Source organism: Aulonocara sp. 'chitande type north' Nkhata Bay, linkage group LG20, assembly GCF_057382095.1.
Source record: "Aulonocara sp. 'chitande type north' Nkhata Bay isolate Kocher_YH1m ecotype deep benthic linkage group LG20, A_spYH_male_GT1.1, whole genome shotgun sequence".
Taxonomy (NCBI): domain Eukaryota; kingdom Metazoa; phylum Chordata; class Actinopteri; order Cichliformes; family Cichlidae; genus Aulonocara; species Aulonocara sp. 'chitande type north' Nkhata Bay.
Genome location: NC_141363.1, coordinates 30,124,380 through 30,149,286, shown reverse-complemented (window position 1 = coordinate 30,149,286; position 24,907 = coordinate 30,124,380). Strand labels below are relative to the sequence as shown.

Sequence of the window (24,907 nt, the reverse complement as noted above, 5' to 3'; positions counted from 1 at the left end):
TGTTTTGTTTTTTTTATCCCCTTATGCTATATGGTTTTGTGACAGGCTGAAAATGATCGTGTGTATGATTGGGCATAGCCTATGTATGGATGGATGCATGCATGTGTTTTGTAATGTCACTGTCAGAGCACCTGCAATTTCATTGCACCCTGTAAACAGTGACAATAAATGCTTCTTACCATATCTGTCAGTCCAGCTAAAGGAACAATTGTTGGCAAGGTCCATATTTTATTGGGTGATATTAAGGTTTGTCAATGTTCTTAAAGCTAATTAGTGGAAACTTACTGTAAGCGGAGGTAAAAGTCCAAATTTAATTAAGTGTACATCAAGGTAAGCGCGAAAGAATTAACTAAAATTAGGTAGCTGGTGTTAGTCCAAAATAGCATGCCTAGTTATCCAGGCTGATAGGATGAATGGGCCACGGCTGAAGCTACAAGGCCCTAAAATAAGGATGTGCCAGATGCTGAGGTGACGGGGATGTCCACACACACACTCAGTAAGGCACACAGAGAGTAAAAGAAGAAGAGAAGGGTGGAGATGATGGGAAACGTTAATGAATTAATTATAGGAGGTATTCAGGACATGTGATATTACACAATTGCATGTGACTAACAGGCGGCATATGATCTAGGAATGACTCGCTTGTAAGTGATCCCTATGCTCAGGTTGACACCGCAGATGTCATTAAGGCTCATGTATCCAAGATTCATAAAGTATATCAAAAAAAGAGAGAAAGAACTGTAAAATTAATATGACTCGGCGTTGATAAGTCTATCAGTGACATCAGGGTATCTGAGATGAGGGCCAAAATATCACATTTTTTTCTGTGGTCCCTGACGATACGATGAGCAATATAATCATAGCCGTTAGGCCTGCTAACATCGGGATGAATATAATAGACACGCTCATCAGTAATACTATTATTATAGTGTCCAGGTACATGGATATTATAGTCTGAGCTCCAGCAACCCAGATGGCCATCATCATCATCATAGATTGGAAGATGAGTACAGGCGCATGGCAACGTCTTTTCTCAGCCAAGCTGTCACACATGACCTAACAGCCCATACAAACAACCTCACTACATCTTCATCACCTACAATTTTTGGAATAAATTCATCAATTTGACTTGACTTACCGATTCCGGGGGCGGAGTAGATGAAATACAGTGCCGAGGTGGACAGCGTAAAAAGGAATAAAAGCCCAAGGAATGACCTTCTCCGGAACCGCAAATGTGTCGGCATTATACAGGCAACAGAAGCACACACAGGCACGTTCGCGTTTCTAAAACAATGGCAGATCCTTTTCGATGTATCCAGATGCCAGAGCCAGTAGTCCGGTGGCTGTGTGGGTTAAATGAGCCGAGTGGAGTGGTAGGGCTGCGGCAGCGATGAGCCAGGCGTCTAGGAAGTCCGTCTATTTCCGCGGCAGGGCGAGTATAGGACCACCAATTTTCAGGAAATGCACTTAAATTCCATTACTGTTTTTGGTTTAGGTTCGCTGCGGGTCCAATGAAGAAAGGTCTGATAACGGCAGCACGCTTTGAACTGGCCTGATACACTTAGTGTGAGACCATCATCTGGGTTTCACACTAGTCGCCGATGGTGTTGCCGCTCCTGCGTTTTGCCTTGCCTCGCCTGCCCAGCCCTATGAATGGAGCTGTCCCTCCGCAAAAAAAAAAAAAAAAAAAAAAAAAAAGCAGCAGTAGCTGAAGTGGGCGTTCACAACAGCTCAGCTCGGGCCTAGCAAACATGTACGCGTCCGACGTTTACCGACGTAACACCGGCGAGAAAAAATTCGAATAAGATGCCCGCTTCGATAGACGTTGCACCCGTTATGGCGTAATGGTTAAAGAGCTTTTCACAGCACTACTTGAGCTAGACAGTTGGCTAATTTATTAGCAATATTGGGATTTAAAAAAAAATCATAGGGGATGTAAATACTGGATGTCCACTCCCTCCTTCCATGAGTATACTGTGACCACTGTTTGGATGTAAATACAAGACTATTTTTAACCTAGAAGCCCTAAAGTCTGTCCATTTAAAGCACAGACCTCTATTACGTATTTGAGCAAACCATTTATTTTTTTTCTTTTTATAGATAGCTCAATCTTCGCAGGTATCTTATATGACTGACTACAAGGTGGAAGGTGTCTTAGTGTTATGTAATACACATCTGGTACTTCGCAAACAGCGCATGCCACAATAAAACTACAATACCCACGAAGCACCAAGAAGACGGTTGACGTTAGATTACAATGGCTCATGGGAAAGTGGAAATACAAGAATTGTAAACGCCAAGATTTCGTATGTACACATGAAAGTTGAATTATTCACGGGACCAAATATCTATAGCTATCTTTTTAAAACGAACACATCAACAACTTTTGAATGTTCCCTTAACCTTAGTTAATACCGCCTTGCCCGGTAGCTAAAAAAAACTACAACTCCCAGCAAAAGATTTAACCGGAAGTAGAGTCGAAATGTCAACAGATACATGGAGCTGTCGACATGAAACAGACGATCTTTTTTTAATTACAAAACGTAGCTTTAATGTTTAAAAAAGTCGGTTGAGGATGAGAGGCGTTATTGTTAAAGTCTTGTCCTTTTTTCTGTTGTTCGTAAGTTTTTGTGCGTCAGAGCGAGCAGAGAGGGAAAACTCACTTGCCTTGCATGAGAGAGATGACGATGGAGGAAATGTGAACCAACAGGACAATATTATAGCCGAGGAAGGGCAGTCAGTAGAAAACCATGAAACAGAACATGGTTCGAACCTCGATTCAAACGAATTACAGAAGGATGGGTCATCGGTCAGGTCAGAGACGGCAAAAACTAATTTCAGTACTCTCCCTGGATTAACTTGGCATATTGTACCTAGCTAGAAGTAGTTTCAGTAGTTTGGCTTGTACACGGTACAAGCCTAATCATTTTTTGTATGGATGCCAAATAAATATTATACTTTCTAATATTACAAGTACAAAAATACATAGACAAACATAATTTCACCAAAACAAAATCTGTATCCCATCTGTTTAAACTGGGTAAATGTTTTTATGTGCTCCATTCAGCTCTACCTAACTTAAACTTAGACTAGATCAAAATGGCAGCTGTTTAAATGCAAGACGTAACTGAGCCATATTGAGATAACTGACATAGTCACCTCTGAATCTAATCTGTCTGTCGCCTTGCAGTAAGTCCAATGACACCACCGACAACTACTACAATGACACCCTTCACTCAACAACAACTACTGTCAAGCCAACTACCCCGGCACCCCCAACAGTCAAGCCCATTCTGCCAGTGCAGACAGGGGTTAAGGCCCAAGAAGAAGAACAGTCCAGTGGGATGACCATATTCTTCAGCCTGCTTGTTATTGGTTAGTGTGTTTTCACCCATCACCGAATAAGTCTGACTCCATATTGTCTGTCAAGATCACTGTTTGTCTGAGCAAACAGGATAGACCAAAAGAAGTAAATTGTTTTACAGCAGGAAATCTGCATCTTGTGGTTAACAAAGCATGCATAATTCATCCCGTACCCATAATAATGGAGAACCAATTTAGTGTTTTATTAAATCAAGTTTGTAGATGGGGATCTAGGATGATACCAGTGCATATAGAGGATGTGGTTACACACTGAATGGACATGAAGTACCATCCAAAGTAGCCATTATGCACATTAGTCCACTATCTCGCTGTCAGATTATAAACCAAGATACTATCATGAATGACACATGTACTTACTATTTAGACTGATTTACACTGCGAAAGCATGCAGTTTTAGTTGTAAACTAAGAAAACATCTCATTGGTTTAAAGAAACATATGGAAAAAAATGTTTACTAAACTAGGAAAATGGAAAAATTATCTCAGAGAGCAGTTTAGAAGCCACATAGTTGTATATGTTGTAACGTTGCCTCTCATTACCTTGCTGCATGAATGAATTTGGCCTCGGGGTGATCGTGGCTCAAGAGTTGGCAGTTTGACTTGTAATCGGAAGATTGTCGGTTCGAGCCCCGGCTTGTACAGTCTCGGTCGTTGTGTCCTTGGGCAAGACACTTCGCCCGTTGCCTACTGGTGGTGGTCAGAGGGCCCAGTGGCGCCAGTGTCCGGCAGCCTCGCCTCTGTCAGTGCGCCCCAGGGCGACTATGGCTACAATGTAGCTTGCCGTCACCAGTGTGTGTGAATGAGTGGATGACTGAACGTGTAAAGCGCTTTGGGGTCCTTAGGGACTAAGTAGAGCGCTATACAAATACAGGCCATTTAATTCAGCATTTCCCATATGACTAATAATTCAGGTTTAATCAGTAAATCTCTCCTGGATTCAGTGTCCAAGAAATTAAATTTAATTATTAAGAAATTTAATTGGAGCTCAATGGTACTCTTCGTCTCTCATTGACATCCCTGTGCATTTGGTTACTGGAAGGAAGGCAGCTTGAGAAAAGATGACAATACTGTAATATTTGGGAGACGGTGTGATTTTATTAACATGGATGTATGTTTCTCTTAACACTCACCCCCAGGTATTTGCATCATATTGGTGCACCTGCTCATCAAGTTCAAGCTGCATTTTCTTCCAGAGAGTGTGGCTGTTGTGTCCTTAGGTAAGTACTGCTTATGTATTATATTTGTAATTGCATTTGGCATCATACTAAAATTTTAACATCATAAGTGTATTTGTCCAAGTAATTAAAGTAGAATTTTATTTCTTGTTATCTGTCATATTTATGTTTACATTAATGGAGGTTCACCAAAAAAATTATATTATGTCAACATATTTCCATTTAATTTAAAAACCACCAACCAGGCCAGAAATTTGGGTGTAGTGATGGACTCAGACCTAAACTTAGAAAAACACATTAAGACAATATGATGTCTCAACAGGACCTGGAAAAACTAGTCCATGCATTCATCTTTAGCAGGCTTGATTACTGTAACAGCATCTTTACAGGTCTACCTAAAAAATCAGTCAGACAACTACAGCTCATTCAGAACTCTGCTGCTCGAGTCCTCACTAAGACCAAAAAAGTGGACCACATCAGTCCAGCTCTGAGGTCTTTACACTGGCTGCCTGTCCGTCAGAGGATAGACTTTAAAGTTCTGATGCTGGTCTATAAAGCTCTGAATGGTTTAGGACCAAAGTACATCAGTGACCTCCTGACCCAGTATGAACCTTCCAGATCCCTCAGGTCATCTGGATCCGGTTTTTTATCAGTTCCCAGAGTCAGAACCAGACACGGAGAAGCTGCATTCAGCTTTTATTCTCCATATATCTAGAACAAACTCCCAGAAAGCCTCAGATCATCTGAAACATTCAGTTTATTTAAATCCAGTTTGAAGACTCACCTGACTCAGCTGCATTTGAATAAAGCACCAAATTCGCATTGTTTTATTTTTAAGCTTAAATTTCAAAACTTATATTTTAACTACTGATTTTATCTACTGCTCCTTTTTTTCATCTTAAATCATCCTTTTTATTTGTTTTTGTTTTGTTATGTCTCTGTAAGACACTTTGAATCACCTTGCTGTTGAATTTTGCTATATAAATAAACTTGCCCTGCCTAATTTAGATAAAACACTTAGCCTTCAGACTTATCTGATTTTTAGCATTTTACAATGAACGTTCTGTAAGGAACTTTATTATGTCAAAGAGGGTAATCCTCAATTGGATATTAAGAGCTCATGGCAGTGCAGCCTCAGCCATCTAATGTTTGAACCTTCTGTTTGTGAGGAGCAGCCAAACAGAAGTAATTTTCCTTCAAATCGGTGTGGCCTTAAAGGCAGAAGAGCAGAAATGGCTTATTTCAGACAGTAGATGAATTGCACCAAAGCATATGGATTGTTTTAAACGTTGAGATGTCTTTGCATTCTTGTTAAAAACATGAGTCAGTAGCTTGTAGAAGAACCTTTCCAGCAAAAACTTGGAAGTAATTGATTTTTGTATAAATGAACAGTCTCTCGTAGCATTGTGGAGGAATTTCTTTACAACGTTGCTTCAGCTCATTGAATTTCGCTGGAATTTCTTCACGCACAGCTCTGTTAAGGATTGCAATCAGGTTGACATCTGAACTTTGATTGGGCCATTGCAGCGCCTTGATTCTTTTTTTTTTTTTTTTCAGCCATTCAGTCCTTTTCCATGAACCAATTTTGGCCAACCTTTAACTTTCATGTAGATAGCCACATATTTAAAGCAAAAATACTTTGGTAAACAGAGGAGTTCACAGTTGACTCCACAACAGCATGGTACCCAGATCCTGTGGCTGCAAAACAAGATCAAATCATTTTTAAAGAGAAGTGGCTTCTCCTGGCAGCTGTTAAAAGCAAGCGGTATTTGTTCAGTCTTTTTCTAACACGCTTCACTCAGGGCTGTAGTGTCTGAGATGTAGCACTTGGGTTAACATCCCAGGCTTCAGCTTTTATAGAGGTAACACACACTTGCTGATAAACAGTTAATCAGACATATTACCTCTTTTGTTGTACATGTACAATTACAGTAAAAGTCTATTCTATTCATTTTTATGTTCATTCTTATGGCAGCATTAGGGGGGGGGGGGGGGGGGTAATTCGTTTTTCACAAGACTTCATATATTACTCATATGTTCTATACACACAGAGAGACTCAATTTTCTTCTGTGTTATGCAACAAGATGAAACAAAGGGTAGACGACCTAAGGGAAATCGTTTTTCTTTAGGTTGTCTGTGTGATTTAAGATGAGCAAACACTAACTCATTGGTGCCATTTGCAGCCTTATTCAATATTTAAGAAGTACTTAATTTAAAAAAAAAAAAAAAAAACAAAAAACAAGATGTATTTCATTTTTCTCCTGAGGTGCAGCTTTGCTTCCTCTGTGCAGTCGATTTAGGTTAATTCTCGTTCTAATTCTCTCCACCAGCTTCCTCTTTACATGTCTGTGCAGTTACACTCGCTATAATTCAGTGACACCCATCTGTCTTCACCCTGAAGGCCTTTTGCTTTTGCACGACCTGCTTGCTGCATATAAGACAGGCCTCGTCACAGGGGACTCTGCTGAAGAGAGATAACACACTGCTTACAAATCAGAAAAGGCTGCTTTTCCTTCCTCATCACTTCCTTTTTCCCCATCTATTCTTTGTATGTCTTCCTCTGCACTATCACTCTCCATCTGCCAATATATCTAGAACTTACACACAGCTTCGAGGCTCGTGTTTAATTTCTGTCTTCATCTTATCTATCTCCTTTTCTCGACTCTTTACAAAGCTTTGTGTTTCATCACCCTTTTAATTAATGTTCTGCTGGGTTGTGTAGAAAGAGAACTGAAGCCCCAGCAGGATGTTCTCAAAGACAAAAGTATAACCATAGCTCTTTTAAACAAGTTATAATTGAACTATGATGACATTTATGAGGTATTTACTGTAAACCACTAAAATAGCATGTGTTGCGTGATTTTCATGAAATTAAGTAGTAAACTTTTTTTTTTCCAAACACTGGTATTTCCTTACTCTTTCCAGGGATTCTAATGGGAGGCTTCATTAAGATCATTGAGTTCCAGGAACTGGCCAACTGGAAGGTATAGTTTTACTGGGTTTCAACATGTTTTTTTTCTTCTGTCAGCACTGCACTTGGTCCAAATTTAAAATGTAGCTTTTTTTGGTTTTGATTACTTTAGCATTAGGTAAAATAATCACATTTGTCTACACTGCAAGCACACAAACAAATACACATATGCAGTGCATGTCCACAGCTTAACCCATAGCAACCTTTCTTATCTCCACGCTGCACTCACTGCTCTCAGATTCAAAATGTGTGGTTCTTAGTTTTGCTTGATTTTCTTAGAGTGGAGTAAAATAATTACATTCCCACAAACGCACAAAAAATATACAAAAGTATTCTCTAAAACCTTTGTCCATTTTATACTTTGGATAGATACAGTGATTGATCATATTTAGTGCAGTTGCATTCCTACGTAATGCACAGTCTTGTAACTTGTAATGCAACAAATTCCATAGAAAATCCCTTCCCACACCTGCCCAAAACATCTGCTTTCATTTTTCATCTTTGCGTCGTATTTCTTTCTTCTCTCATTCATTAATTTCCTGGTTCCTGTTGTCACAAATGTCATCATTCATATCATGCAAACTTTGTTATCGACCTGTGACATGCACCATTTTTGTGCTTGGTATGCCCCCCCCCCCCCCCCCCCCCCACAAGCCTTTTCCCCCCCGCAGTTCTCGGACCCTTTAATTAACATTCCCTGTTCTCTGCCAGTGAGTTAGAAAACAAGTGAACAGGAGAGGCACAGGGAAGGATATGCAGAGTGAAAGGGAGGCAGGAAAAGAGGACAGGTTATGCCAATGTTTCTTGCACACAGGGTCCCATTGTCTTTTAAGCTTGGAGCCCCCAGGGTATTGCTGAGTCATCTACATTAGTAACCAGAGCCCCTGGAGCCCCTTTCCACACATTGCCCCAGTCCTGTAAATCTCTAGACTGCTATGTCTGTATTTGTGTTTAAGTTGTAGCAAACAAGCCTGCTCTCCTGTCTATGTCTAGGCAGCAGTGACTTCAATAGTAGTAAAGTAATGTGAATTACACTATGGCTTGCAGCTGCTTCTTTGCTGGAGCATGGATATGCTAAGTGGTTTATAGCCCATTTGAGACCTGAAAAGACCTAGGACACAATTCAAATGAATTATGTCTGACCTATTTGTTTTTTAAAAAGCTTCCGTGAAGCACGATGAAACCAGTTTGAAGTAAGATTGCCAGTGGCAGAACTGGGCTTCTGTAAGCATTTTTTTTTATTGTTTACTTTTAATTGCAGCTGTTTTGAAACTGTACATTTGTTTGTAGGTTTGTGCTTTATTTTTTATAATTAATTAAAGGGATCTGTTCTCCCTGATCAATGTCTTTTGGTAGCTGCCTGTAAGGCTGGCGCCACCTCATCCAACTAGAGCATTTCTACAGCTGGCCCACTTGGTTAATCTCGCCAGCCTGGAGGACTGCCCTATACCCTGCCTGAAGGGTGTACAACTCCCTCAGGCAGCAGCATCCTGTTATTGCTGGATTTGCTCTTTCCTTTTTACCACCGATCTGCTGTCTTTGCTTTTGACAACTGAGCTTTCTATCTTCAGTGCACTCACTACAACCCACCATACAAAGAGAGCCTTTTCCTGTGTGCTTTTTTCTAGCACATGCAGGGAAGGCCTCTCTGTTTTTTCCTTATACTTACCTTCATCCCCCCCCATCTCTCCCATGTTTTCTGACACAGATTGTGGAAGTAGCATGCTGGTATTAAGTATTACAATCGTAGAAATTTGTCTCATCGCCAAAACAGAGAGAGATAAACAAGAATATTTGTACTCCAAACAAGACCTCTCTCTCTGTTTAAGCTTTTCTGTATTGTCCTATCTGGGCTTGTCACTTTGCTTCAGTGGCAGCAGTGGTGTGTTTTAGCCCCAAAGGGCTGCACATATTTTATTAGATGTCTCCCACGCCACGGAGAGAGAGAGCGACAGAATGAGAGAAGTTTTAATTGTGGTTTTAGGGGCTTTTTTGTGCTTTTTTTTATGTGGTGATTTCACCGGTTGTCAAAATCAAGCCTCCAGGGACCCTGTACTATAAATGAAGGTCTCTTCAACATCTGCACTCATATTTTTTGTTATCTCTCAACTCTCTTTTAACTGTGTTCTCTTCATCTTTGGCATTCATCTTTTCTCATTTAGTTCAAGCTCTGTATCAGCTCTTCTCCCGAGTATACCCATCGTCAGCTTTCTGGTTTTATCCATTTCATCTTTCCTTTCAGCTTCTGAAATCTCATTACTCCTCATCAGTCCATAACTTTCTCCAGTTTCAGGAGGAGATTGCAGTGCTATCTTGCCTAAAGTCTAGTGCTTTGTCAGTCAGTGTAAATGTAACGCCCAACAACATTTGTTTGTCCCAAAATTCTAAAGAACAATTCTTTCTCCTTTAGACTGTTTTATTTAACAATTTATTTAATTGTTTTATTCATTGATAAATATTATTTATTGCACTCCACTTTTAACCAGTCTCTTACCTGCAAAGTAATGAGAATCCTTTGAGGTATGTGTAGAGAAAACCAATGTGTACTTGTTCAGTCCTCCCAGTTGGCATTTTTATTAGCATTAAAGGAACACGTGCATTGGTGCCTTGGGAGTACAGTGGTAGACGTCAGGTCGCAGTGCACGCATGGCATACTTTCATGTGTCTCTGGTGTTAATATTCATTCCTGAGCACCTGGCCTGAAGACTTCTGCTTGACCTAAATGTCGAGAGAAACTGGTAACCTGGAAGCAAGAGTTGGTCTACTTTTCCTGAAATTTGAATGTTTTGGAAAAACAAAGTAAGCAAGGGCATAGCCTTTTAGCATAAGCATACAGTACATCCTCCGCAGGCTGTCCTCAGTGCTTGACCCTCTGTGCTTGTAGCCATGGTTTTGTTGATATTGAGAAATTTACCGTCTGAACTAAAATGACTGCTCCTGCACCCACACGTTTGGTTTCTTTTTTTGTGGTTCTGTCTCATCTTATATCACTCCAGTTATACTCTTTTAATTCTAAATAATTACTTAGAAAGGGAAAAAACAAATACCTAAAAGCAGAAGATTATGCAAGAAGTTATGCCAGCATATTTTCAATTAAAATATGCTGGCATATTTTAATTGAAAAGTTCTTAAACCTTTTTATTAACTACTTAATAAAAATAAGTAGTTAATAAACTACTTATCGTGTTTGATAGCAAATTCTATAAAAATAGTGTCTCAAATGGTAAATTGGAGGATTGCGGAATGGGATTGTGTATGTGAGAAAAAGGTTACGCACTCAGGTGTTGCCGGCCTGTTGCAATACTTTCCAGGAAAGCCACATCAAGTGTGGAAATAACTGTCTAAACGTTCATCTGCTAATGGGGTTGTTGGGATTGAAATTCAGGTTCAACCAGCCGTCATGACAGGCTTTCATAATACAAAGAGGGAGATTGTTGACTGAGTGCTGTAAATATGGCTCTGCCTTTTTCAAACTTTCTAACAGAAGCAACCGCCGTGTCAACCGCTCAGAAATGTAACTTGTGCATGAACATTTATTAATGCATACTGTGTGTTGACACACCCGTCCAAACACACTTTGGCTAACACAAGAACACACGGTGCATGATGCACAGACACATTGGCAGCTAGAGCGTAAGGCATGGGCACATGATGCCTGTGCCTGATCTTGGAGGCTGGCCCAGTTAGCTGAGAAGCAACAAAGATTGCATTATTTTGCTGAAATAATCAGAGAGCCAAGGTCCCTGTGTGTGTGTGTGTGTGTGTGTGTGTGTGTGTGTGTGTGTGTGTGTGTGTGTTCTTGTTTATATGAACGATGAGCTCACAGCCTGTTTACAGCATGTTGAAGTGAGCATGTTTAAAAGCTTCTATAGAATGGTGAGTTGCCTAATAGGAAGGCAGGGCAGGCGGTCCTTAGACAAATACCTGTTGGGTGTGTGTGTGTGTGTGTGCGTGTGCTCATTGTTGAGGAGTCGACATCCAAATTTGTTTTGTCAGATAAAGAGCTGTAACTATAACAGCTCAGGCAGTCCCCCTCGCCCTCACCGTTTCTCCTCCCCCATGACTCATTAGGTCAGCTGATGGTCACTGTACCGGCTTTCATGTGTCCGATGAATAATGTGGAGTGTTTGTTGAATGTGTAACCACAAGTTAGTGTTTTATCATTTACTGGCATGTACATACTTTTTACGTTAACAGTATTGCTAAGAATTCCTGTTTAGATTAACAATGTCAAATGTGTAACAGTCCAAATTATTTAAGTGCTGTTTTTCTTTGACTAGCACAGTTACATTTCCCTTTAACGTTTTCAAATGTTTTCTTTAAATTTGAAACTATGACTCAATGCTTGCACATGTCTCACTTTACAGTAATGACACTTGCAATTGTACTTGTACCTCATCAGTTTGTTACTATTGACCAGTTTGCAGCTCTAATCCAAGGTTAAAGGCAGCATTTTGTCGCCTCTCTGCTGCAGTTTATTTACCAATAAAATGTTTTGTTTTTTATTTTCCTAAAAGGAGGAGGAAATGTTCAGACCCAACATGTTCTTCCTTTTGCTTTTGCCACCCATCATCTTTGAATCTGGATACTCTTTACATAAGGTACGTGTGTGTATGGGGCTGGATTTACACAACCAGCACCCTCGTGTTCTTAGAACAGTACAAACCACCACATATATTTATAAAGGACAAAACTGACCTTTAGGCGTGACGGAATAAGATTCATGAGACCAAAAGTCTGAGCAACCCAGCAATAAGCTGGAGCCTTTTAGTATGTGTGTTACATTTACAAATGCAGTACCTACAAATCATTCAAAAGCAGCAAGAGGCTTAAGCAGGTCACCTGTTTGTGTTTTCTGTTTTGATAATTGAGTTTTTGCTCCCTTTGTTTTTATTTTATCAATATTTTATTTATTTTTTACATTATTAACTGGCTTCATTTTTTCCAAACAACTAAAAGGTCACAGTCTTTTTAGTTTTTTACAACTCTCTGTGAAATTATGCTATAATTTTCTTTGCTGGCAGTATCTAATACTTAACCTGCATGTTCTTGTGTCTTCAGGGTAACTTCTTCCAGAACATTGGTTCCATTACCCTCTTTGCTGTGATCGGCACAGCTATCTCTGCCTTCATAGTTGGAGGAGGCATCTATTTCCTTGGCCAGGTGATGTTTCTATTAATCTAGTAATCAACACAGGCCCGTGGCACACAGCCCTCATTCAGTTAAAGAGTATGTGACCTCATGATATAATATTTTCAATGTTCTGTCAAGGTTTTGTTAGTACAGGAAATGTTTAATGGGATATGCTCAAAAATAAATTATTGCTGCATCACCATTATCACTTTCTTATTGTACAAATCTGTAGCACTGATATCGACGTAATCAGATGTTTTCTTGCAGCTTAACAATCTGGGGTTTTGTTTTTTTGTTTTTTTTGATAACCCTCCTCACAGGCTGATGTTATCTATAAGATGACCATGACTGATAGGTGAGATTTTTTTCTAAGCATTTACTGTGAGCTTTCTTACTTCATTGTGATGGAATTTTTCTGTGTCAGATAAAACTTGGCTCAGTTTTGCTGACAGGTGTTAAGCCTAGTCTTGGACTAAACATGTATTTCACTGATGAAATCACATACTGAGCTGAGATCATTTTCTGCTAGTGTGAATTCTTTGAATTTACCATTTTTACATGAGCCACAAAAGGTCAAAACTTACTCACTAGTGTAACTTACTCACGTGGGAAAATTAACAAATTTCCCACGTGAGGGACTAATAAAGATTATCTTATCTTATTCTTTTTTTCCCCCTCTATTCTTAATAACACCCTCTTCCTACTTAGTTTGAACTGTGCCCTCTACATCTGAAGGGTTTGTCTTTTAGGAGTTCAAAGTAACAGGATAATCCACCTACCAGAGACATATCCAGTACAAACACAGCATGTTACTCCACACCCATGTGTTTTTTCTAGCAACTAGCACATTCCGGCAGTACTTTAGCCTACGTATTTTATTTGTTTTTGAATGAAACAAAGAAAATAACTCAGAAATAACTTAAAGGAGTTTACATTTGGGGGATTTTTTAGAATGTAGGGTACATAGCTCAATAGATTTTCTGATGGAACGTCTTGACTTCTTGAGTAATTGCTCCATTTTTACACCTGTTTCTGCAGTTTTTTGTTTAGTTGTTTTTTTTTGTCAGTTTTTTTTCCCAGGAAACTTTTGATAATCTTTTAATGTTTTATTTTCCTAGTACTAAAGTGTGCTACTTTGTATGCATTCGGACTCCTTTAAAGTCAGAGAAAGTAAAAATCATATTTCTTGTCTCCTGCTTCCTCTTATTTATTTTGGAAACGTTTTTCCTCTTTTACTGCCCACATGTGTTTGTGTCTTAATTTCTTTTATGAATGAAGTAAATCGTTCTCATTCCCTTCTACTTTGCTGTAGCTTTGCCTTTGGCTCACTGATCTCAGCCGTGGACCCTGTAGCTACCATTGCCATATTCAATGCACTCAACGTGGACCCAGTCCTTAATATGCTGGTGTTTGGTGAAAGCATTCTCAACGATGCTGTCTCCATTGTCCTCACCAAGTAAGGACACTCCTTCATGACTTGAATATTCTCCATTGCACACACTGGCACATTTACATTTTCCCAGTCTTTATCAAAAAGTAGGCCTAAGGACAGCATGCATAGAGTCTGCACTCTGCAGATGTTATACAAGGGTTAGATGTACAACACAACATAGCGTCTTAAAATCTAACAGCAACTGAGGCCAAATCCAAACTTCTGTTTTCATATTAAAACAGCTTTTTACATTGATCACTGTACAGATGAGGTTTATTTAATAACCTTGGCATGTAGGCACTACTAGCATGATAAAGCAATAGCTGCTGCTGGCATTGATAAGTTCAGCAGTGCCTGTAATTCTTTATCCATGCTGAATTAACCACTGTTAGTAGAGGGCTGATTTAATGTGTTTCTACTGGAAAAGTTCTATGTGACAGGGGCTTCACAAATCAAGGTATGACGAATAGTGAACATGGATGCTTCTAAAACTCTCTTTTTCTCTCAATTTCTAGCTAATATGGGTCAGCAGGATTTCCAAAAGTCTCAATGTTTCAATTCTTAAAACACTTGACTGGGTCCCATGTTTAATTATAGTAAAAATTGTTTCAAATGAAAACATATTAGTATGCCCAACTTGCTTGACTGTGATCACCTCATTAAGGTCCATTAAACTAGACACATGGGGGATAAGATATTTCTTGTGGCATTTTGTGGTCTGTAATAGACATTTACTGTGGCAGTCATATAACAACAAATAAAGATCCCCAAATGCTCATAGAAATCATCAAAAAATTACATGTTTCAAAACATCACAAGTACTACACTTCTAAGATTACTTTCTTTCAAAGTAATTCAACATTTGTTACAAGCACGGACTGCTATTAGTTCATTCAAATTGCTTTTACAGGTACCAGTTAGACAAAATGCAAACAAATACTAGCTATAAAGTGGGATCAGAATAGCAGTACCTGCTTTTAGCTGAAATCATATTAGCCCATTACAGCACTTACTGAACTGCAGCTCTCCTGATCAGTTTAATTTTATTCAATCATATTGTTGGTGCATAAAATAAGCTTAACATTTTTTCCCATTTTGAAACAAAGGCCATTGAGTTCACGAAAGAAGAGAAGGAAATGCGATCATTTTAAAGTAAACGGTGGCATTTCATTTACAAGAAGACCATGAAGTTAACAGAATAAACATAAACATTAGCCATTGTTTATGTTCGGACACACTGGCAACCTGGCCAAGGTGTACCCTGCCTCTCATCCTATGGCCACTGTGATAGAGGCTTTAGCTCCTCCGCAACAACCCTGCATTGGGTCTTGAGAGAGAATGGGTGGTGGATTAGGTAATAATGCAGTTATTACTGCGAAAATCTTCACAAGCATATTTCAAACAACTTGCTCTTACATCCTGTAAGAGGATGTATGAGCAAGTTGTCATTTTTCTAAATTGGGTGGTGTATTGCACTTTGAACAAAACAGGAAACAATAGCATGATCTGCCAACCACAAGAGTTACAATACAATCTATACAACTCTGTGAAAAATACATCATTAAGTAACACAATAAAGATCTACTGATGTATATGTATAAAATGCCTACATTTTCAGTATTTTTTTTAATTAAATTTCAGTTCAGTTTTCTTTATATAGCGCTTCATTCATAACAGCACTCAACTCAGGATCTCGGGGCATATGTATTTGTATAGCCTGCTGTCTCACGTTATACTAAATACTGATGTTTGCAATAGTGAGGAGAAAAAAAACTATTCTAACAAGAAGAACATTCTTGAACCAAGCTCAGATAGGACAGCCACCTGCCTCGACCAGGTTACATGAGGAGAAAGCAAGGAGAGAGAGAGAGAGGGATATTTTTCATATTAAAACATATACTCATGTGCTCTTGTGCTGACTTATATTGTCCTCAAGGCTTAATTATTTGGTTGAGTGCAGTAGACCTCTTAAACACACCAACAGTAACACACCGGTGGCTTAAAATTTTGATGTCAGGCATTTTCCAACCTTTGAACTTGACCTAGTTTTTGCAGATGACTCATTTTGCTTTCATGGGTAAGACTGAAGAGGATAGAAATAGCAAGACATTTTGATTTTATAGACATTAAATTACTGGATGTGAGCAGGCTGCCATCAAAATCGGGAAAAGGATGAAACCCAGTGGCTGGAAGGCTGAAAGTGGTCAATGTCTGAACTTATCACTGAAGTTTGTCTTGGCACACCTTTAGATTTTCTTCAGAATATCTGCTACTCAGAATGTTTATCTAGTTTCTATTGTTATTATCTGCTTACTGACTACCTCAGACAGGCGACAGAAACTTGACAGACAAGTTTGACAGAAACAGTGTTCGGGTTTCCTGTTCACACACTAGCTTCAGTATCTGCACTCCCTTTATTGCTCCTTATCTCTCCTACTCACTACAGGATAAATGTGCAAAGTGATCTTAAGTATCCGGGTGTCTCTGAGGTCTAAATGAGTGCATAAATAATAAATAGGCTGACTGAGCAGCCCTGGCAGTGTGCTTATTGTTAGCACCCAACAAAGTGGTTTTCTTAGAAAGCAATCATGTAGTTTGGCCCAGCCATTTCCAAACGCCACGCAGAAGCTAATGCTTTACCTTGGAAGGCTGTTAATAAACATTGTGATTATAAATAGGATGTAAACTGTGAATCCAGCTAAACTAATATTTATGAAATACACAACATGCAACATTTTTGGTGCCAGCACCAAGATAATCATTTGTCACGCTATAAGAGATTTTGGTGTTTCTGGTAATCACAGATGGGAACTTTTGTCTTACAGTTTGTTTCTTATTGTGATGAAAATAAAGAAACAAGTTGAAATGTATGGTACAAATATCTCAGTTGAACCAACAGGATAGTTGCAGTATGCCTGCTCTCTCCAGCTCCTAATTTTGGTGGAGTGTTTCTGCCCTCTAGTGTCAACTGAAGATATTACGAGACTAAATGCATCACAGTGCCACTGAGATTTAATTTGTTACTTTCCTCCCTTTTTTGTTTTTCAGCACAGCGGAGGGTTTCTTTTCCCGCTCAGACAACTCCACGGTAACAGGCTGGGAGACTTTTCTACAAGCTCTGGGTTATTTCCTTAACATGTTTTTCGGTTCTGCTGCACTGGGAACCCTCACTGGACTCATCTCAGCTCTTGTATCCAGCCGCCATTCTCCTTGCATGTGTTTGTACTTTATATGTGTGAGAATTGTATTTTCTGGTCTGGCCTTATTTCAATTCCCTAACTTACTGAATCAGTTTCTGAAACACTTTGACCTGAGGAACACGCCATCGCTGGAGTTTGGGATGATGATCATCTTTGCCTATCTTCCCTATGGACTGGCAGAGGGAATCAAATTGTCTGGTGGGTCAATACAATCACATGCACATAATGAATACATGAATAGTTTTGTATGTTTGACTTTTCCTCTGACCTCCATCTCCCATCTGTTTCCACCTACAGGAATAATGTCTATCCTGTTTGCGGGAATTGTGATGTCTCACTACACCCATCACAACCTATCTCCTGTCACTCAGATCCTTATGCAGCAGACACTGCGCACTGTGGCCTTTATGTGTGGTCAGTAGATTCTCGCTTAGCATCCCAGTTCACCGCTGGCTGTCATTATCAGAAGTTTTCACTGCTTTCTTAACTTCTTTCTCCAGAGACGTGTGTGTTTGCGTTCCTCGGCCTCTCCATCTTCAGCTTCCCTCATAAATTTGAAATGTCATTTGTAATCTGGTGCATAGTAAGTTGTCTTTTATTGATGTCATTTTAATCTGTCTGCTTATTCCCACGGTAATCAGGAATGACAGCTGTTCTCTCTCTGTAGGTCCTGGTTCTTCTTGGCCGTGCTGTGAACATCTTCCCTCTGTCATTTTTGCTGAACTTCTGCAGGGACCACAAGATCACACCTAAGATGATGTTCATCATGTGGTTTAGTGGTGAGATGACATGACTAATGTGTTTCGTTAATTACAGGGCGTCATCTTTTTATTGGTGTCTAAACCACACTCATTACACTAACACAGTGCGCACATCTCCGGCTGCAAATGAAAGTAGAGTTTGTGTTATTCTGCAGCTGTTGTGGAAAATCGGTTGCGTTTATCACATTTTTGATAGAACATGGACTGATTTTAGCTTATCCTTATCAAAAGAATGTCTGATTTCTTTTTCTCTGCTTTATAATATAAAAATGAATTCATAATCGATGTTTTTTGGCTGGGTAAAACTTAGTGTCCCAGAACGCTGCTACATGCTGCATGTGAGATGCATCGTCAAGGTCAGAGGTCAAATTTTCAGAAATTCTTGTGAATGCGACAGCTAGTGAAAAAAGAAAAGCATCACTGAAGCAGCATTTTCTGTATTCAAAGATTAATATAGTCACTGACTTCTGTGTAGTTATTTAGAGATCAAATGAATATTTTGCTTCGACTTTATTTTTTAACTCGCAACAGAAGTGAATAAACCTGTGATTTCTGTGAGGTCGGACAATAAAATTTGTCGACTGCATCAAAAGTGCCTGTAGGAGTAACAAAGTACTGCTTAACAAGATGACTTCCAGTCTCAAGACTCTTTAGCAGCAAAATATTTTATCGTGATAATTTTGCAAAGAGTTTCTGAAGAATTGAAAACTGACCAGAACAAGCAGGCTGAGTGTTGTGGAATGCAGTCGGGGTAGTTGAAAGAGAGAGTTAGAGGAACACACCACTACAGCAAAGAGCATCTGAAAAAACGTCTCTAAAGATAGTCAGAAAATCTCTCCAGAAATTTCTGCTATGATGCTATCTATCGTGCTGAGGAGGTCTGAGTCTGTCATTGAAAATAAAGGTGGTATGAAGCACTGAAGCAGTAAACTTTTTTAGCAAAGACTTCACACTGTGGTGCCTGTTTAGTAAGTCTAAACTTCTAGTTTTTGATATAGCAGACAACCATTGTCCTACTGTTTTTGAACACAATAAACATCATTTAACTAAACAGAGACGTGCTCCTGTTGTATATCTTGTGCATTAAAACTAAAATGTGTTAAAAGTCAAAAGACATCGAGCTTTATATGATAACCATTTCTTGTGAAAGCCATTATGCTAAATGTTTTCTTTTTCCATTCATTCTGCTTTTTTTCCCCCCTTCTTTGCTAGGTTTGCGAGGTGCTATTCCCTATGCCTTGAGCCTTCATTTGGGTTTGGAACCCATTGAGAAGCGTCAGCTAATCGGCACCACCACCATCATCATCGTGCTCTTTACCATTCTTTTCCTCGGGGGTGGCACCATGCCACTCATCCGCATCATGGACATTGAGGATAGCCAGTCACGGCGTAAAAACAAGAAGGACGTCAATCTCAGCAAGACACAAAAGATGGTAATGATTGAAGCACCCAGGGTTCTAGCACACGGGGGGCACACAGAGAGTTTGTTGTCTGTATTGGTACTAGCTGCGCCATCCTCTCATCTGCCATCAGGCTCTTTCTGCGCACTTCAGAGGGAAAAAACATCAAAGGGTTGATTGTGAAGGACACTGAATCAGTGAGGGGGAATGGACTGCTATCATAGAGATTCACACTTGAAAACACCAAACCTCTGACAGGCACAAATAGACCTTAGCCAGTGGCACTAATAAATTTTTTTTCCCAAATCAAGCTCTTGTGTTTAATATTTCAGTTAACTGTATTAGCTCTAGCTCAATATAATGGGTCATTCTTTTGAAGTAGATCCTATTATTGAGGTCATTTGAAGCTAATGGTGGTGTGTTTTCATGACTTGCATGTATAGTATTTGCATGTTTGATGTCTTCCAAAGCTAAGTGTTACCCCCTGAGGTGCTAGCTGCGAGATCTATCAAATCCCCATTTTTCCTTACGGGTCTCCAGCCCTCTTTGATGTAATTCACTCTTTGGTCCCTTTGCTCTTTCCCTCTCGTCTTTGTTCCTTCTGTGTGTGATCTTGACTCACCAGTCTCACCGCTTTTCTGCCATTTGAACTTTTTCCTGCGTTCATCTTTTTCTCCTCCTTGCGTTGTTGCCCCCTCTAATTTAATTGCTTTATATGTTTATATGACTTCAGCCTCTGTGCTCATCTTTCTCTACAGGGTAATACCATTGAGTCAGAGCAGCATCTATCAGAACTGACAGAGGAGGAGTATGAGGCTCAAATCTATCAGAGGCAAGACCTAAAGGGCTTCATGTGGCTGGATGCTAAGTACCTTAACCCCTTCTTCACTCGCAGGCTTACACAGGAGGTAAGCGAATCGGGGGGAAGTCTTTTGTGTGGCACATAAAGCTTAAAAAAACGATCACAATCCTTTGTTAATACTTTGTTATTTTCCAGTTGTCATGCTTTGTCCTCAGTCATTGGGATTTATCCACAATTAATATATATCTCACATTATCATGATGTATTTATTCATTGCGAGGGGCGTTTTGATTTGGATGAGAATCTGTGTCGTCAGGAAATGTGTAAAGATGCCTGCATGAACATTTCTGCCCAAGGGTTTATTCCTATATTTATATTTATAGTTTTCTGGGGGGGGGGGGGTGTCATGTTATGTAGGGCTTTGTTTCTTGTATCAAAATGAAACTGTCATGTTTAGACACAGAAACAATAATCTAATAGAAATATTTGAGAAATATGTCTGAGCAATTCTGACAACTACTTGTGGTGAACAAGTGTCTAAATGTTTTTGCTTTAAGACTTCCAGATCTTTTGTTTTGTCCAGTTCTCTGCATCTTTGTGTGATTATTTCTGTACGTGCATGTTCGTTCTAACATATTGCCAAATTTTTGTGTGTCTGATGTGTTTTAACAGGACCTGTTACATGGCCGGATCCAAATGAAGACTCTGACCAACAAGTGGTACGAAGAAGTTCGACAAGGACCGTCGGGCTCTGAGGACGACGAAGAAGAAGCCGAACTTCTCTGATCACTTTCACTGTTTGTTTTTTTTTGTAAGCCAATTTATGGACATTGTGTGGGCTGTGGTTTGTGTGTCCCTCTGTGAAAATGAGCATACTTTTCATTTCCTCCACAGGAATGTGTGGAATGTGTCAAGTCACAGTCCGAGTAAAACTCACATTTAACACTGTAAAACTGAATGAGAAAAAACATGTTGTTACTTTGTAAAGAAATTGGCAGGATATCTGATTGTATGCACCATTGACATGTTGAACAGCAGGAAGAGAGTTTTGCTGATTCTCAGAAACTTTTCCCGTGTTTTTCTTTCTTTTTTTGAATGAATCTTTCAATCCAAGGGAAAACTCAAGTGATACTGTGATGAAAATGTTCAGTTCTAAAGCACCTTATCATTTCTATTTGTCCCTTGCTTAGTTAAAAGTACAATGGAAGTTTTAAAGATTGTGAGGGGGAAGATACAAAACAATGGCGCCAATGTTTATATACTGCCAGAGGTTTGAATAGCTATTCAACTGGATTTAATTCTCTCCAAGTCTCCACATTTTTGTTAATTAATTATTCTGAGTAAATTTTAAGCATATATATTGATACATATGTAATAAAGATTTTTAAAAAGGACCAAGTACCGGGCAACAAAAGAAATGCAGGAGAGAGTTAAAACTAGTTTAGCAGGTGGGATAAAACTAATAGTTAAATGCTAAATTCTAGACTATTGCTCTGAAAAATGGGAAATTGCTTTCATTTCTATGTATACTTTAGCTCTAAAAACAATTAACTTCCATGTGTTTATGCTGATTTGTGGGTAAGATTTCTGTCTCTACACTGTCTAAAAGTGGACCTTGTTCACAAAGTATTTCCTTTGATCCCGGGCACCAATGAATGTCAGATGGCAATGTCTTTTTTTTTTGTATTTATTTGAAGAATATTTATGTGCCGTTTATGGATAATGGCTTCTATACAAGCTCTGTGAGTACCACAAGAATATAAAAATAAATAAATATCTCTCTCATATATATACACATATATATGTACACATATGTACACACATACATATAATATAACATAATATAAAAAATACATTCCGTTAATAATTGAATGCATTAGTACTGGAGTTAGGCGACCTACAGGGAGTGCAGAATTATTAGGCAAATGAGTATTTTGTCCACATCATCCTCTTCATGCATGTTGTCTTACTCCAAGCTGTATAGGCTCGAAAGCCTACTACCAATTAAGCATATTAGGTGATGTGCATCTCTGTAATCAGAAGGGGTGTGGTCTAATGACATCAACACCCTATATCAGGTGTGCATAATTATTAGGCAACGTCCTTTCCTTTGGCAAAATGGGTCAAAAGAAGGACTTGACAGGCTCAGAAAAGTCAAAAATAGTGAGATATCTTGCAGAGGGATGCAGCAGTCTCAAAATTGCAACGCTTCTGAAGCGTGATCATCGAACAATCAAGCGTTTCATTCAAAATATTAACAGGGTCGCAAGAAGCGTGTGGAAAAACCAAGGCGCAAAATAACTGCCCATGAACTGAGAAAAGTCAAGCGTGCAGCCGCCAAGATGCCACTTGCCACCAGTTTGGCCATATTTCAGAGCTGCAACATCACTGGAGTGCCCAAAAGCACAAGGTGTGCAATACTCAGAGACATGGCCAAGGTAAGAAAGGCTGAAAGACGACCACCACTGAACAAGACACACAAGCTGAAACGTCGAGACTGGGCCAAGAAATATCTCAAGACTGATTTTTCTAAGGTTTTATGGACTGATGAAATGAGAGTGAGTCTTGATGGGCCAGACACCTTCTTCAAGCTGTGGTACAGGAAGAAGTCTGCATCCTTCAAGAAAAACATGATCTTCATGCAGGACAATGCTCCATCACACGCGTCCAAGTACTCCACAGCGTGGCTGGCAAGAAAGGGTATAAAAGAAGAAAAACTAATGACATGGCCTCCTTGTTCACCTGATCTGAACCCCATTGAGAACCTGTGGTCCATCATCAAATGTGAGATTTACAAGGAGGGAAAACAGTACACCTCTCTGAACAGTGTCTGGGAGGCTGTGGTTGCTGCTGCACGCAATGTTGATGGTGAACAGATCAAAACACTGACAGAATCCATGGATGGCAGGCTTTTGAGTGTCCTTGCAAAGAAAGGTGGCTATATTGGTCGCTGATTTGTTTTTGTTTTGTTTTTGAATGTCAGAAATGTATATTTGTGAATGTGGAGATGTTATATTGGTTTCACTGGTAAAAATAAATAATTGAAATGGGTATATATTAGTTTTTTGTTAAGTTGCCTAATAATTATGCACAGTAATAGTCACCTGCACACACAGATATCCCCCTAAAATAGCTAAAACTAAAAACTACTTCCAAAAACATTCAGCTTTGATATTAATGAGTTTTTTGGGTTCATTGAGAACATGGTTGTTGTTCAATAATAAAATTATTCCTCAAAAATACAACTTGCCTAATAATTCTGTACTCCCTGTAGGTGCGTAAAGTAAGCAGTTTCACACATTTTCACTTGAAATATTAGTCGCGTCTTTTTATAGTACACTATTATTCTGGATAAAATAATATATGAATAAAATTCAACTTGTGCACTCATGTCTCCTAAATATATATTAGATAACACAGTGTTTCAGACATTAACAGGTTTTAATGTGAATTTCAGTGATAATCACTCGTTGAGCATTATTCTTGCAGGGTTCACTTTCCATTTCTTAAGCTGCAGGAACTAATTAGTTCATAGTAATGTCGCAAACATAGACTGTAGTAAGTGGAAGTGGAAGGTTAAATGTGTCTGACATAGACAGGGAGCCAGACTGGTCCACAGAGTAATTAGAATACATAAAAAGGTTAATGCATTATCCTGCTGGGAAATTATCCTATACCCATACAGTCAAAGCTCTCATGTCCAGTCCTGATAACACCAGACTATTATACCCTTGAACCATCTTGTGGGAACTCATTAGGCATATTGATGAAGAAGTGACAGTGTTTAACTGGAGGTAGAACATAAATGAATGCGGCCAGTTGGTCCATATACAGCATATCTCTGCGCATGGTTTTGATTTTGTGCATTTGTTATTTGTAAACAGTGGTCTCTATTTGAGGACAAAATTTCACATAGCCAGAAATAACCACCTGCAATAAGTGGATATCATTTCCTGAAAGCACAGTGTTAACGTGTCTATACAGAGGACATTTAATTCTGTGGAAATCCCTTTTTGCAATAATGATTTGCATCCAGTAGGGGGGGTCTTAATCCACTACATTGGTCCATGAAAAATTGATGATGCCAGATAACAGTGGTTTTAATACTATTTTTCAGTAGTCAGTAACTTAAGAAAATTAAGACTAAAAGTCTAAGGGAAAAGAGTTTTTGAACTGTATACATTTTTTTGTATTTGTTTTTTACATGCAAGTGGACAGCTTTTTTTTTTTTTTAGAGATTAGATGGAAAAATTAAAAACTGCAGAGTGACTGAATTGAGTCTGGTCCTCTGCCGAACAGTAAAAAAGAAATAAATAATATGTTGATGGAATTTGCCTTACATTGGTACAGGTGTGAATTAATATCCCACTCTGGCACACTTACAGTTTCTGATTATGCACACATGCATATGCACGCAAATATTCGATTTCAGCTGTAGAAGAACTACAGCAGGGGATTTCACTGGTTATTTTGCTCATATTTGGAATCAGAAGCTACAGTTTTTATAGTTTCCCTATATGTCACAGCAGTCTCCATATGCTGAGAATTGCTTCAGCTTTTAACTATGGAAACTTGCTAAAGTAATTCACTATTATGACATTAATGTTCAAAGGCAGCATGCAAATTGAGGAAAGACCATCCGGGAGAAG

At 39.1% G+C, this 24,907-nt stretch overlaps 2 protein-coding genes across 3 annotated transcripts in view; one reads left to right on the top strand and one right to left on the bottom strand.

Moving 5' to 3' along the window:
* Positions 1 to 1,969, bottom strand: part of b4galt5 (UDP-Gal:betaGlcNAc beta 1,4- galactosyltransferase, polypeptide 5) — a 37,046-nt gene extending 35,077 nt beyond the window's left edge. The window contains exon 1 of the mRNA XM_086279021.1: positions 1,139 to 1,969. Coding sequence (XP_086135147.1) covers positions 1,139 to 1,244 — 106 coding nt within the window. The 5' untranslated portion in view covers positions 1,245 to 1,969. The remainder of the gene's footprint in view (positions 1 to 1,138) is intronic.
* On the top strand, positions 1,322 to 22,045 carry slc9a8 (solute carrier family 9 member 8). Of its 2 annotated transcripts, none has more exons than XM_086279019.1 (16): positions 1,322 to 1,432; positions 3,191 to 3,375; positions 4,520 to 4,600; positions 7,485 to 7,543; positions 12,048 to 12,131; positions 12,592 to 12,693; positions 12,984 to 13,018; positions 13,976 to 14,119; positions 17,144 to 17,285; positions 17,388 to 17,493; positions 17,593 to 17,709; positions 17,796 to 17,878; positions 17,963 to 18,074; positions 19,269 to 19,489; positions 20,215 to 20,364; positions 20,931 to 22,045. In XM_086279019.1, exons 2-16 carry the CDS (start codon positions 3,345 to 3,347, stop codon positions 21,042 to 21,044), a joined length of 1,581 nt encoding a protein of 526 aa, XP_086135145.1. In that variant the 5' UTR covers positions 1,322 to 1,432; positions 3,191 to 3,344; the 3' UTR covers positions 21,045 to 22,045. The 2 variants fall into 2 exon arrangements, with proteins under 2 accessions (XP_086135145.1, XP_086135144.1); XM_086279018.1 differs by lacking the exon at positions 1,322 to 1,432 and adding an exon at positions 2,233 to 2,814.
* Positions 22,046 to 24,907: the final 2,862 nt, after the last annotated feature.

Bases quoted from the DNA above. Each gene is read 5' to 3' on its own strand.
- slc9a8 (XM_086279018.1), top strand. From the start codon at position 2,576: ATGAGAGGCGTTATTGTTAAAGTCTTGTCCTTTTTTCTGTTGTTCGTA. The intron at 2,815-3,190 runs GTCAGAGACGGC...GTCGCCTTGCAG, and splicing joins AAGGATGGGTCATCGGTCAG to TAAGTCCAATGACACCACCG. The intron at 12,132-12,591 runs GTACGTGTGTGT...TTGTGTCTTCAG, and splicing joins CTGGATACTCTTTACATAAG to GGTAACTTCTTCCAGAACAT.